The 15,693-nt window shown below is 39.0% G+C and overlaps 1 protein-coding gene across 1 annotated transcript in view; it reads right to left on the reverse strand.

Annotated features, from left to right (window-relative positions):
* Window positions 1-15,182, reverse strand: part of ATP8A1 (ATPase phospholipid transporting 8A1) — a 234,393-nt gene extending 219,211 nt beyond the window's left edge. Inside the window, exon 1 of the mRNA XM_023532240.1 lies at window positions 14,997-15,182. Coding sequence (XP_023388008.1) covers window positions 14,997-15,045 — 49 coding nt within the window. The 5' untranslated portion in view covers window positions 15,046-15,182. The remainder of the gene's footprint in view (window positions 1-14,996) is intronic.
* Window positions 15,183-15,693: the final 511 nt, after the last annotated feature.

The following is a 15,693-nucleotide window of genomic DNA, read 5'->3' on the forward strand; positions in this document are numbered from 1 at the left end:
TTTATAGCAAGCACTTTCATTTAATTTCTCACTCTGAAGAACATCCCTGCAGTGTGGAGCACCTCAAGAGCCAAAAGAACACGATGATGACATGAAAAATTATTCTCATCAACTCTGATTATGGAGCAAAAAGACCTGGCAATAGAATTATCAATCCCAAACAGATTAAATCCTTATAGTTCCCAGCTGTCTAAAATCCATAGCAATGGAGACACTAATAATTATGTTTACGGAGGTTCTAAAGAATATTCAGAGAAAAGAAGATGGAGAAAGTAGAGGATAGAAATTCTGATTTTAGGATAAATGCAATCATCCTTCTAAAAGAACTAAAGAACATGTGGATCTTCGCAGTCTTCTAAGATGCAAGGAGGTTTCAGTCCTTGTCTCAATGTTTTCTATCTTAGTAACTGGTGCCACCATTTGGGCTTGGAGCCCAAAACTTTAGTCATTTCAACACTTCTTTCCCTTTAACACTCCACATCTTACACATCAACAAACATATTAGCTATCACTTCGAACTATATCCTGAATCTGACCACTTAGTAGTACAAACCAGAATCATCTCTCCTTTTTTTCAACTCCTATCCCTTGGATGAAATCAGGATCTCTAGGGGTAGGACCCAGAAATCAGCAGTTTAAAGCTTCTCGGGAGATTCCAATGTGCAGATAGGCTTAGTCTGCTCTCTACCCAACATGCATATGATTTACTGGTAGGTATTACAACCATTTTGCTAAAGGAAAGCAGGAGTCAGAGAGGTTATGTGACTTGCCCAAAACCACACAGCTTGAATGAGCCAAAAGTCAGGTATCACTTCAGGCCTACTGGGAGCCCCAAGTGCCTCATTTCATTTTCTCTCAAGTAAACTATTTATATGAGCATTAGCTTAAGATGCTGAAGCGAGTGGGGATAGCACTAAATGAGTTATAATCTCAAGTTCTGCTGTTGTATCACAGAATAAAAGCACTTTACTTTTTACATCGCTAGTACATCAAATAGACTGGTATCTAATAGACTAAAACACATGAAGTATAAACAGTAAAGATAGTGATTCTAGTTTGCATGAAAGGAATTTAAAAGAAAAAAGAAAACTCCAGCTGAACATATGGAAAAATATTCGATATCTTATGAACTATCAATTCAGACTGAAGACCTTGGTATTTAGACTTTGTTAAAATTAAAACATATAGGAGAGTAGTTCACCAACCATTAGGGTAAATTCCACAGGGAAAGTCACTTAAGATCAAGGGAACTTCAACTTGGCACCTGGGGAAATTAAGAGAGTTTTTTCTTCTTTGCTAATTATAATCACTTGAAAGTCAACAAAAGGCCAACTTGTGTTAATGATTCTTTAACTGAACTTTAAACAAAAAAAAAGGAATAAGTAGCCATCTGGGGGTTAAATTGAGCCAACAATTCAGAACTTTCCTTCTTATGTCAAATTCTGGCTTTTTAAAAAGATTTCCATCTATAGAGTACAAGTCACATTAACACCTAAAAAAGCCAAGACTAAATGAAGAAACAATAAGGATCGAAGAGAACTATAAAATAAAGTCATACAATGGGAACCCAATGCACTCCATGTAAGGCACTGTGGAGCTTTCCATTCTAATCCTCGGAATCTGAAATAATCATCACATCCTGAAGCCAGACAAAAATGAGCTTCATCTCAGCAGCCAGGGAAGGCAGGTAAATTGAGAATTGTGAATTTTCATTTTTCTGTACATTAACGTATAAAAGACTATTTAACATCATGGTGGATAAAACAATAATTATAGCCTAAAAAAAAATAAACCCTTTGAAAATAAAGTTGCCACAGAAGTTTCAGAGACTTTTAAGAAATACTTTTAAGGTATTTCTTCTAGATACAAATGACTATATATGTGGACTACAAATATAAGATGAATGAAAAGACTAATTATTACAACATAATAAAACTAAGTAGTTAGCAAAAAACTAGTAATGACACTGCAGAAAGGCTCATATTCATCAAGCTCCCAGAGTAGATATAACATCAGCTAAAAATCACTATGTTTACTCTTCATTTGGTTGTACTGAATTGAATGTTAAATTCAAAAACTTAAAGAATATCTTCAGGACTTAATAACCGGGTATCATCAAATGAACTTTACCATTTCTGAGAAGGGAAATTAAGAGAAGTATAATTAGACCCATTAAGTAACTGGGCAATAGACAAAAAATTTACCAAAAATATCTATATCTTTTGGTTTCTTCATTTGCAACCTACTAGGCTTTATACAGTCACTTCCTCCTCCTCTTTGCAAGCAAGTACTGTAAATTCAAAGATCTAAACCAGTGTTTTTCAACACTGCTGTACCTTAGAATTAATTATGAGAGATAAAATATCAATGCTTGGTACACATGCCCAGTGGGCCAGACGGACTGATTCCACGCATCTGGGTCCAAGTATCAGTACTGTTTGAAGCTCCCCCATTTGATTCACTGTGCAGTCAGTTGAGTACCTCTGAGGTACAAACATGGCTTTATAAAACAATCCACATTACATAAGCCTCCCACTGTCCTGACCACACTGGACACCCTTTGCATTAAAAATGGCAGTAATTTTTCCTCACGTCATTTCTCTAACCATTAGTAAAAACCGTGAAAACAAAATTATGAAAGTAGAGTCTCAATCCACCTATGAACATTTATCACAACCATTCTGGGATTGATGGTGGATTGAACCCAACTTATGCTAAAAGTATACAGCAGCACATCAAATTTGGGTAAAATCTATATGGAGAGATCAGTTTCATTTCTTTGGTCAAAGATAGAACATGGCCTGAGTTTTAAAAAAAAGAAATAAAAGAAAAGAAAAAAGGAAAAGTACAGTGAGAAAGACTAGAAGGGGCCTGGAAAGGATCAACTAGTTAACAGCCATTAGGATAACAACACAGTGGCAGAGAAAGGGATCCAGAAAAAATGGTCACAGACAACAGGTGTAATCAGAACCAAAGATCTCGAACATGGGGCAACAAGTTTGTCCAGATGAGCTGGCCAACAGCAACAGTGGGGAAAGTGCAAGATGAACCCTTGGCAGGCCTGGCTTGGCATCAGAACTATTCACAAGTACAGAGCCCTCAAGTCCAAGCTAGGGTCAGAGACCTGGCAGGGCCCCGAGTCCTGGAGCTCTATGAGTTGCTGTGACAGGCTCTCAGGGTCAAAGAAATGATGATAGGGTGATTCATTACACATCCTTAGGGTACTAAGTCAGAGCTCCTTAAATGTCTCCTATCTCTAAGGTTTTCAGGGTTGAATCAGGGCTAAATCTATGTGGGATGAAGAAAGGATGAGGCGAAAAGATGGGCTACAGATGCGGGAAGATTTCTTTTACACCAAGTTGGCTTTACATTAGGATCAAAGTTAGCCACAGGGACCTAACCCAATTACAGAAGCTTGACTATTCTACATTGGTGTCAGAACGATCTATCTCTCTGATTCACCCCTGCACACCACTGTTTGTTTGCTTGCTTGCTTCACTCCTGGAAGCCAATCTGATATTCTAAATAGGTCTGACGCATTAAAGAGGTTTCTTGGTCCAGAGCCTAGGTTGAGCTTGGCCTTCTTAGTAACATTCTCTGCTTAAACTATCACCTGACTAACCCTATGCCATTGAGCATAGCCCCGGGGGGAATCAAGATCAGTCCTCTTCAAAAATGGCTCACACAAAATAATGAACAGAGGCTCAATTTAAAACAGATACTTACTTCCTTTTGCCCAGTTAGCTGTGTAAATGACCCATGAAATCAAGTTCTATGGTACCATAGAGCAACAAAGTAATGGTACCATTGTATATAAAAACATACTATTCAAAGCTACTATGTACACAGATTCATATTAACATTTAAATAAAAACTAATAGGAAGGTGGGGCAGGATGGTTTTCGCTTATCAAATCTATTTAAAAAGGGATTTGAAAAAACGAGAACAAAACAACAGGCTTCAAAAGATGCCATGATGTACTTACATAAAATCTCTAAATTGCCACGAGGGCCATACCAGAAGCAGTATTCCCTAAGCACTAACATAATGTGTGAGGTTTCATGAGGACATTCGTGATTGCCTTCTGTTGTACAGAAGGAAGTTGAAAGTCGTAGATGTATTTTTAATAAGCTATGGTTTCCACTATAAAATTTTAGATTTTGAAAAACTCTAGCAAATCCTAACATGTAACCCAGGATAGAGGAGGTATAATATAATCCACAGCTGTGCTGTGCAGGATGGCAGCCACTAGCCACTGAGTGTGGCAACTGAGTCCTGCTTGAAATGGAACTAAGTCATCCAAATGGAGATGTATTGTAAATATAAAACATATAGATTTAGAAAAATTGGTACATAAAATGAATGCGAACTGTCTCTTAATTTTCATATCAATAACATGATAAAATAGTATTTTGGATATATAAGTACATAAGCAATTTCACCTGCTTCTATTTTTAAAACGTGGCTATGGAATATTTAAAACTACATATGTGTCTAGAATTTGTGGTTTACATTTTATTTCTTTTAGTGCTGATAAAAGATACGATATATCAACTCGATATAAGTAGATTCAATGAAACCATTAATTAAATGCTAGATGGTCTAAATCCTGACTACTACCCCTAGCAGCAAGTATAAGAAAGAACAATATCTTAGCTATTATGTAAGGGCTACTATGTGAAACCTTAAAAGTAGTAAGCTGGAACCAGAGCACATAATATTTCAGCCGATAAAGGTGAATCAATCTTGCTGAAAAAATAGTATAACTAAAATATACCTGATCAAGTCTGATTAACTGAAAACTTTCTTTAAAAATACTTTGCCATATGATATATCATTTCTAAACCTATGTTGATGAAAATTAACTGAAAAACTATTTAAAATGAAAGAATTCAGACTGATGGTCAGTTTCAAAATCGACAGCTTCCACCTTACATGTGCTAACAGTCACAAACAAGAACATTGAATTTTACAGAGGATCATATTCACAGTATCTTCATAAAATATAAGTCATATAGGAACAAATCATTTAAATGAGCTGATTTATTTTAAGAAATCTCTCCCTAGCACATGAAAGAAATACCAATAAATAGAGAGAAAAGCTAAGCTTAAATGACTCAATATGTGAAAGATGTCAGTTACTTCTCTCACCATAAATTTATAAATGTAAATTTTAAATTCCAATAAATATCCCAACAAATTTTTTAACTTGACTCAATGATTCAGTGATGCAGTCACTGGTTCAGGTGAAAAAAATATGAAAATAGCCAGAAATAAAATTAAAGACAGAGGAAAATGGGGTGGGGAGGAGAGACATTAATTAATGTATAATTAATCCAGAAATGATTCATATACATGTAAATATAGTATATAAAAGAAGTGCCTCAAACCAGTATGGGAAGAATGGATTATTAAATATATGATTATCACATGAAGTGGATAATAATTTAAGAAAAAAAAAATTAGATCCCTACCTCACATCTCACAAATAAATCCCACATCTGTTTAAAATGAAACCTGAAAGTACTAGAAAATGTAAGTGAAAAATTATCATTAACTTGAAAAGAGAAAAATGACAATTAAAGCAGAAATTTTAAGAAAAAAACTAAAAGATTATACTTCATAAAAATTAATTTACATACATAAGAAAGCATTACAAAAAGTTAAAAGAGAGAAAAGTTAACATCTTCAATATATGCGCTCTTAAAATTCAATACAAAACAAATCTCATAAAGTAACATTAATAAACAATTCAGGAAAATAATCACTAAACTTACTAAAATGTATGCAATCTAATAAACAAAGCAATATAAACATTCTTTATATTTAAAATTTTAATTAGTTTCAAGTATACCATACATTGGATAGACATCTATATAGTTAGTAAAATGATCCCCCCAATTGCTCCCTCCCTCCCCGACCCTCCACCTAGCCGATGTATTAAAAGCTAACTGCATTCCCTATGCCATGCAGCTACTAATTTGTACTTCTTTAACCCTTCATCCCATTCTCTCAGGCCCCCAGAACCCCCTCCCCTCTGTCTGTCACCATATTGTCCACTATATTTGTGAGTTTGTTTTTGGTTTGTTCTTTTTATTCCTTAAATTCCGCATATAAATCATATAGTGTTTATCTTTCTCTAACTTAAATACCTTCTAGGTTCATCAAAGCAGTATCTTTTTCCATTCCCTTCCTTTTCACATGTAGGGGTCTTGTTTTATTATCTTTTCAGCCACTCTTTATTTTGATTGGAGCACTTAATTCCTTTCCATTTAAGGTATTTATTGTAGGAATGTAGTTGTTACCATTCTTTGTTTTTGATACATGTTTTTTCTTCTTAAAGAAGTCCCTCCAACATTTCCTGTAATTCTGGCTTAGTGGTGATAAATTCTTTTAGTTTATTTTTGTCTGGGAAGCTCTTTATCTGTCCATCAACTCTAAATGATAGCTTTGCTGGATAAATTATTCGTGGTTATATATCCTGAGTCTTCATGCTTTTGAATATTTTTTTGCCACGCCCTTCTGTCCTGCACAGTTTCTTTTGAGAAATTAGTTGCCAGTCTTATGGGTGTTCCCTTATATGTAATTATTTTTTTTCTCTTGCTTTTAATATTCTTTGTATTTAACCTTTGGCATTTTAATTATGATGCGTCTTGGTGTGGGCCTCTTTGGGTCCCTGATTTTTGGAATTCTCTGAGCTTCCTGAGGTTTTATGTCCATTTCCTTCACCAAGTTAGGGAAGTTATCCATCATTATTTCTTCAAACAGCTGTTCAACATCTTGATTTTCTTCTGTTACACCGATCAGACAAATATTTGGAGCCTTAATAGTGTTCCATATCCTCCTTAAATTATTTTTATAGTCTTGGCATCTTTTTTCTTGCCATTCTGATTGACCGTCCTGATTGGCTTTCCTGTCCTCTAGATAGGGCATGTGATCCTCTTCTTTATTCACTTTGTTTATTCCTTTGTTTATTACATTTAATAAACTTCTCATCTCAGATAATGTGTTCTTCATTTCAGACTGGTTCCCTTTTATAATTTCTACTTCCATTTTTATGTTGTTTTTTTTTTTTAATCTCTTTGGTGAAGTTCTCACTGAATTTATCTACACTTCCCACAAGTTCATTGAGCATCTTTATAACCAGTGTTTTGAACTCTGCACTCTGTTAGATTACTTGACTCCATTATATCTGGATCTCTGTTCTGTTCTGTCATATGGTTTCTGCTTCTTTGTCTTCCCATTTTGGCTGCCTTTCCATGTCTGTTTCTATGTACTAAGTCTCCCGGTCTTATTAGTGTGGATTTGTGAAGTAGGTGTCCAGTGGCACAGCTCTGAGAGAGGTTCAGCTGCAGGCCAAATTTGGTGCAAGCTCTACCCCTCCAGGGCTACCTGTTAAGATTTAGCAAGCAATCCATAGATGCTGTGCTTATAGTTGCCTCAAAAGGCCACACCAGAAACTGAGGTCAGCTGCCTTCACCAGAGTGAGTCTCAGCAAGGAGCACCTGACTCGCTGAGGATACACCTCGATGTGGTTTGGGTGGGGCTACAAGTTGGGGGAGGCAAGTCAGGAATCCTCTGGGCGGAGTGACTTGTTATCCAGTTTGATGACATCACAGCTATGGCAGCCCTGTGCCCAGCGCACTGTTAGGGGGGAGGGCTCAAAAGGGAACAATGGATACCGCTGGCACTTCTGTACCAAGTATGACTCGCCTCAGCCCTCATTCCGAAAATGTCTCCCTGTAAGTCCCTGGTGCCCCCTGCACGCAGCTGAACGGGCACTGGTGCTCAGAGCAAGCAGGTCTGTCACCATGAAAACCCACTCGCTGACGCGGCCCCTTTAAGAGACGTCTGCCGCCGCTGCCGCTTCTGTCTCACTCAGCAGCTTGGGACCGGGCAGCCCCACGTCCTTGCCCCTTCCTACCTTCTGCTGTTGTGGGGTGATTTTTTGGATTTCTCCCTAGTTGTATGGCTTGTTCATCTAGATCCCAGGCGATTTTTCCTTGCTGCTGCTCCTTGTTTCCGTCACAACTTTGATTTGGTCACCAGAGGGATGAACAGAGCCTCTACGATCTACGCCATTTTTTTCCTCTCCCTAAAACATTCATTTTTTGTACTACATATTTATAAAGATAAAAAAGGCAACTATCTAATGCTGAAGGAGGGGTAGAGAAATAGGGACTCCTGTTCACTTTCAGTGAGAGTGTAAACTGGGATTATCTTTCTAGCAATTTTGAAATGTATATCAGCAGTCAATAAAAGAGTACATACTTTTGCTCTAGCAATCCTTTTTCCTGGGGCTTTTTACAAAGAAATAAATAGAACAGTGTACAAAGATGTATAAAGATGTTTATTCACGAGTGGTTTGTTTAAAAAAACTGAAATGACCTATATTCTCACATATATTATACATGAACATAAAAATGCTAAGATGCCATAAAATAATTGATCTATGCATTCATCAAATAATTACTGGGACCCTACCAAATGCCAGGGGCTGCTCTAGGCACTGAGAATATAAGAGTGACATTAGACAAAATTCCTTTCCCATAGGTAAAGGTGGTCAAAAGTACAAACTTCCAGTTATAAAGAAGTTCTGGGATATAATGTACAGCATGGTGACTGTAGTTAACAATACTGTATTGTATATTTGAAAGTTGCTAAGAGAGTAGATCTTAAACATTTTCATCACAAGGAAAAACATTTTGTAACTGTGAGGTGACATTAACTAAACTTATTGTGGCGATCATTTTGTAATATATACATATATCGAATCATTATGTTGTACACCTGAAACTACTACTTTATGTATCAATTATATATTGATAAAACTAGAAAAATAAATTTAAAAATCCCATCCTTTTCATAAAGTTCACATAAATCTCTCTTTGATAGGCAAGGATTTCCATGAAATCGTAAATGGAGAAAAAAGAATATAATCTCATCCTTCTTAACAAATAAATATACTTCTCTCCTGGAAAATAGTTGGAAAGAATATATTAAAATGTTAACAGCAGTTATATTTGGATGGCATAGTTTGGGGTGATTTTTACTGTCTTCTTAATACCTTCTGCACAGTGAATTTTTCCAACGAACAGGTTTCACTTCTGCAATCAACAGAAAGAAGTTAAGTTCTTTCATTAAAAACAAAGTTCAGAGTTATCCATTTATCTGACAACTGTGTGGTAGGCAAAGCTGCAAGTGCAGAGCATACAGCAGTGAATAGATCACATAAAAATTGCTTCCTTTGTGGTACTCAGGTTCCAGCAAGAGAGTATCAGGTAGGTCTAATTATAAGGTATCTGTAGGTCACCTCTTGTCTAGGTCATAAGATTCACTTACTAATTCAACCAATATCTGAGCTCCTACTATGTGGCAGGCAATGTCCTCTGTGGAAGCAACACATCAGTAAAGAAAACACAAAAATCCCTGCCTTTAGGAAGCTTCCTATCCAGGGGATAAGAGCATTGAAAGACGTGGCTCCAGCGAGGAGTGAAATTGTTGCTTGAGTGATAATAAAAAACAATGAGAATTGAGACCTGGACAACAAACATCACTATCTTCAAAAGTATATGCTGATCTACGCAAACTTTCCTGTGGTTGTAAGGTAGGAACATGATCCAATTCTCTCTGTTTTTGAAATGATACATAATGAAGAAATGAATGATATACTATAGATTAGAAAACCTAAAATAATTTAATTCTCCCACACACTTAAATCTTAAGAATTACACAAAGCAAAATGACGTGTATTGGGTATTCCCAAATATTGATTACATGAAGTATATCACTAAATTCACACTCTCTCTCTCTCAGAGGGCCATGTCAGTTCTAAATCTTTAACTCATCTCCACGTTTCCTTTGACATCTTCACTCACCACATTTTTTGGTCCTACCACCCTATTAGCTGGCACACAGGTGCATAACATGCTTCTTGAGGGAATGAAGAATCTTAGTAATTTTTTAAATCTGGATGAGTGAAATAGTCTCCTAAAATTTTTGCATTAACAGTTCTTAGAGAAATTAAGGCTCCTTTTGTTATCTTTTAAGTAAATGAAACATAGTATCTACATAATTACAAACATTCTAAAGCTACCATTTATACAGACCAGTTTAGGAAAACAATCTCTAAAACAACCCTTAAATTTATCACTTACCACATGCTTTACATAATCAAATGAATATCTTACATTTTAGCTTTATAATATTCCCCAGAAGAAAATGCAAATCATTGGATAGGTATGTATTTTTGGTTCATTTCCATAGTTTTGAACAATTTAATGTTTATTATTTTGTAAATTAAGAGCTCTAGAACATTCATTTGAGCAAAAGCCTTTGACCATCTGAGTACCCGATGGTGACTGAGCCTACCAAACAACCATTTTTCCTTTTTCTTTCAGTAATAAAACACTAAGTAATGTGCCCAGCTAGAAAACTCCATTTCCCAGCTTCCCTTGCATATGGGAGCCAATGTGAAATCAGCATTAGTCTTTGTGTAGTACTTCTAGGAAAACTCTTTGGTCTCTCACTCTTCCATTTTTTCCTACCTGGAACTCCTATACAATGGCTGGAACCCCAGGGACCACGTTATGACTTTAGGAAGTAATACATTCAGGATGGTGAAGCAGAAAGCCATAAGAAGCCAGTATGTAGTGGGCATAGCTGACCCACACCGCCTACCTCCATACTAGTTTTACAAGAGTTAGAAAAACTATTCTGTGTAAACCACTATTTTTTCAGTGCATTACTAAGCTATACTCAGAGACCCATTAGATTTAGTTGGGGTAAAAGTGAATAAATATAAAATTCTTAGCCTTCCCCTTTATCTACTCTTGGTTTCTTACAAATTTATCTATCACGAAGGTTTCAACTATTATCTCTGAACTCAAGAGCCCCGTTTGATTTTTAATACATCTAACCTCCGAAGTTCTAGGTATCTTCAAAATATGTCCATTTGGATGTTCCATAATTACTTCAAAATTTGAATTTATATCTTCTCTTATTGTATTGACTCTCCTTCTCAATTTCCTTATCCTTTAATAGATTTCTCCAATCAATCAGGTTCAAGACTGGAAAGCACAGTTCCTTAATAAAAAGATCTACTAAACAGAATCTTCATGAGACAGCCCAGGAAACTTCAGTGTTAATGGATGCCTAACATTAAAATTTTAAATTACTACTTGAGAATCTCCTATTATTTTAAATCCTTTTGTCTCTTGCCCTACATTCACTATATCTTGATGTCCTACTATGTGACCCTTGTGACCTCATTTCTTACTATCCTACCCCTCACAGTTACTTCAACATTTCTGATTCTCTCTTGCCTTGGGGACTTTGCTCTGGTTTTTCCTTCTGGCTGGAACATCCTTCTCCCAGATCCCTTCCAAATTAACTCCTTTTCCTTCTCCGACTTTTCAATGAAGGCTAGCCTAACTAACCTATTTAAAACTGCAATTCATCCTCCAACCTTAGGCATCTTACTTTTAATTTTTTTCCATTGTAGTTACCACAGAGGAAGTTCTATAATTTGCTAATTTATTGTGTTTGCTTTTTCTCTCACCTCACTAGAATGTAAGTACCTCCAAGGCAGGTACTCTGCTCACTTGTAGGTGTTCAATAGACATCTGATGAACGAGTGAATGATTTACTCAGAAATATCTCTAATTCCTCCCTTCTTATTCTCACTTCTCACTTCTCCACTCCAATACTAATCCTGGCCTTTACCATTTTTAGACTTTTTTTTTTTAACCACAGAGTCTATCTACAGTGTCACTCCCTCCAAACCATCCAACATACTTCCCAACTAATTTTTCTAAAATATTTCTTTGGAGATGTCACTCCCCTATAATGATTTGCCTCCTATCTGGCCCTGTTAGAGATATTAATACACTGGAGTCATGTTTGAATGAGACATTGGATTAGACAAACTCTTAGATCCTCGTCAAACATTAGATTCTATATCTAAATGACTTATCTTGGCATTCAAAATGCTCTGTAGTCCTGCAGTACCTCACCCATCTAAATTTGCATCCTACTTCCTGAGTTTCTCTCAGCGCCTGGCCAATTTCCTTAAGAACTCTCAAATAAGCCATGTTAACTTTTACCATTTTTTTAGTAGGTAACTCTCTATCTTCAACACTCTCCTGACTACTGAAATAGATGGCAATATCCTTTAGAACCTTGCTGTGACCTGCAGGCCGGCATCAGCATTGTCAGAATGAGCTCGTCAGAAATGCAACTCCAACCCCACAGCAGACCAACTGATTTAGAATCTGTAACAAAGGACACCCAGGTAGTCATGTGCACCTTAGAGTTTGAGAAGCACTGCATGAACAATCATCTCAACTCATTCCTCAGTGAAGTGTTCTCTCAGTAGGCCTCATGCTCTTATGTCCTGATCTTCCACAAGACCTAGTCTCTCATAGCAAGCACAATGTTCAATTAACAACATCCCCTCCTAGACTATTTATTCTTTATTTCATGTAAGTCTTTTCTCCCCAGTTTGGTTGGTTGTAAATAACTTGCACATAGGACAGTCATGCATCTGGCCAATATGGATGCAGGGAATAGAAACTCATTCGAGTAACTTCAAGGAAAAAAAGGAGCTTATTTTAAAGCTATTTGGGAACTGGGACTAGAAAACTCAGGAAGGGAGGGAGGTGCTCCAGGGTCTGTCCCTCAGCATGTGTCTCTCTCTGCTTCATTGTCTCCATCCAATCTATTCTCTCTCCTATCTTTCTGTTCGCTCATAGTTTTTGCTTCCTTATAACAGCAGCATTTGCATGATCTATTCTAGCCAGCCATTATTTTCTCTACTAGCCTGTTCACCTCTGTTCCTTTTTGCTTCAACTTTCACCTTAAATCTCTGAGCTTAACCCATCCCATGAGATGATCACCACAGAAAATCTTTTTGAGCCCAACCACAGGGTGACAAGTGTCTGAGCCACCTATGGATTGTTTGCCCATGGATCAGGAGCCTTCCTGGGTCCAACTGGCTGAGGCCAAGGGGGCTGCAGTTCAGAACAAGGCCCTTTGGGCAGTGGGAACCATCAAAGGAGAATACTCCTTTGGAAAGAAAAGTGTGGGCAGAGCAGGCAATGAGCCAGGGCACCAGCCCATAGAGCCATTATTCATGTCCTAACCGCAGTCCCGAGCAAAATGTTAAGCACATAATAAATGAAAACCAACCAATATGGGAGGGAGGGGACACACACTATGCCTCTGAAAATGTGCTTGATGCACAGGGAAGACAAAGATTGAATAAGAAAGTCCTTGTTTTCTCAGAGCTTTTTAATCCAAATGTGTCACTGCACTAGTTACTTAACCTTGGGCAAGTAGCTAAATCACCTGGGTCACAGTTTCCTCAACTATCAGATGGGCCCACCCTCCCAACCTCCAGTTGTGTTGTAACATTCTATTGGGTAATCTTTGTGAAAAGGCTTTGAAAAATACATATAATAAAAATAACACTGTAGCCTTTCAATAGTAATAAAATCCTCTCACATGACACAGGTTTTGCCTTGTTTTCAGGTCTTTTCTCAGTTCCCTATTTCCCACAATATATGATTCATCAATTGTTATTTGAAAGAACAATCCCAACTAATCACCACTATTTTTCACTACCTGTATGGCTCACTCAAATAGTGTTTAGGAAAATTCATTCATTTCACTCAGAAGTATATAAAAAAATAATACTTTTATACTATGCACATTTTTAACAGTTGAATAACTGTGCACCTAAAACCGTAATGTCCTATATATTTTTTCATTATATTACAAATAACAGTAAGTATGTACTAAATTCCTATTTAGTACATAGGTGAGTTTTGACTCTTGTTTGGCCTTCTCCTCAGAGCAGTTTCATTTAGTATTTCCCAAGCACTGTAATCAGAAAATCATAGATATTAGAACCCAGTCCTCCATTTTTAATGTGGGGACTCTGAGGAGAAAAAAAAAAATAAGACAATGGCCTGTCTCAAACCCCTGGAATCCTATTCTCCTAACTTTTTTTCTAAAAACCACTTTACCACCTGCCTTACTTTAAAAGGGTGGGGTGTAGACAAGAGTAGGAATCAATGATTATGGCAAAATAGACTAGTTCTCAAAGCTATAGTCTATTTCACTCTTTGCAGGAGTCAAGTATGGGTTTACAGAAAAGAAAAACAACAGAAAACAGAAATTGGGATCTACACAATCTTGGCTTTGACATGAACGAAACCAAGGAATATTTACTGAGTGACTGCCACATGCTAGGCAAGATGCTGAGGGCTCCTTAGGATGAAGAGTGTTTTGGCCCTCCAAAAGCTTACTTGCCCTTAGGCATCTGTTGCTCACCGCTGTCAAATGTAGCCATTCAACAGCTGGCCCAGGGTGGAGCAAAGAAAACAGCTTCCACCTTGCTGAAAAGTCAGTTCAATCAATGTGTGGACTTCAGGCAAAAGGAAAAACAAAAATGAAACCTCAGAGGAGAGCTGGGTGAGGCTCCATGAAGCAGAATCGCAGCGACCTTAACGCACAGTACCCGCTGAACACCCAAATCTAATTAAGGCTCCTCGCGTTCTGAGAAGCAAGTGGCTGTAAATCAAACAATCCTGCAGCCTGGGAAAGGCAAACCCACTTCTTCGGGAGCGGTGATATGGTGGGTGCAAAAAAGGTGGGCGGCGGGCTGGGAATCTGAGTGGAGACGGGGAGGTTTGTGAGCTAGAGGGGAGGGAGGTGGGTTGGGCAACAGCGTTCGATGACACAAACCAAACAATCACACTGCGGTGTAATGCAAGTCTAAGGACTCCAGAGCTGGGAAGGGGTCTGCAAGTGCATTGGCGGTGCCGCAGGAAGAAGGGTCCGCCAGGGGCGACAGCCAGACTTGTCTGGGGGAGAAGTTGGACTGGCATCTCTTCACCGACACAAACACACACACATACGACCCGACCCCAGGCTGGTCCCGAGCCATCCCCTAGCCGCTCCGCACACAATCCCGCGCTGCGGCTGCCACTTACCCTCGGCGCGGGAGCGGATCTCCGACACGGTCCTCCTCATGGTGGGCATCTTGGCGGCGGCCGCAGGTGGGTCTTCAGCCCAGACTCTGCACCTGTCAGTGCGCGGCGCCGAGCGCTCAGCAGCAGCGGGGGCCCCGCCGCCCACCCAGGGCAGCGCAGCCGCGGGCAAGGCCCCTGCACTCCAGCAGCAGCAGGAAGAGGCGACGAAGGTGGCGCCGGCTGCAGAGCGGGGCGAGCTCTCCCTGCAGCCGCGGAGGGGGGCGGCTCTGCGAGGGGCGGAGCTCGGGAGCCGGCGCCGGGGGAGGGGTGACCGGGGCGCGCGCTCATTCGTTCCTGCGACAGCGGAGAGCAAGGCGGGAGAAGGGCAGGGAGAGACCCTAAAGCACCTCCTTCGCCCCACCCCTCGTCGGACCGTACCATCCCTGAGGGGGCAGGTTGTCAGCTATCAGTCTCCTCCTCCCCCGGTCATCGGTCCGCCCCTTGGCTTCAGCTCATCCAGTCTTTCTGAATGCTTTTTTCGATCTCTCAAGTCTTGGCCGGAGAGGAAGGGGTTCTCTGACTCCTGCGTCCTTGAATAGCCGCTCCCGTTACCCTCTGGCTTTTAAAAAGCAGTGGAGTCAGCCGCGGTCTGGAAAGTAGGGTGGGGTCTGCGAAAGAGGCTGGAATGCCAAGGGTTAAGTCCCAGCGCCTACAGTGG

Source organism: Pteropus vampyrus, unplaced genomic scaffold (genome assembly GCF_000151845.1).
Source record: "Pteropus vampyrus isolate Shadow unplaced genomic scaffold, Pvam_2.0 Scaffold79, whole genome shotgun sequence".
NCBI classification, from domain to species: Eukaryota; Metazoa; Chordata; class Mammalia; order Chiroptera; family Pteropodidae; genus Pteropus; species Pteropus vampyrus.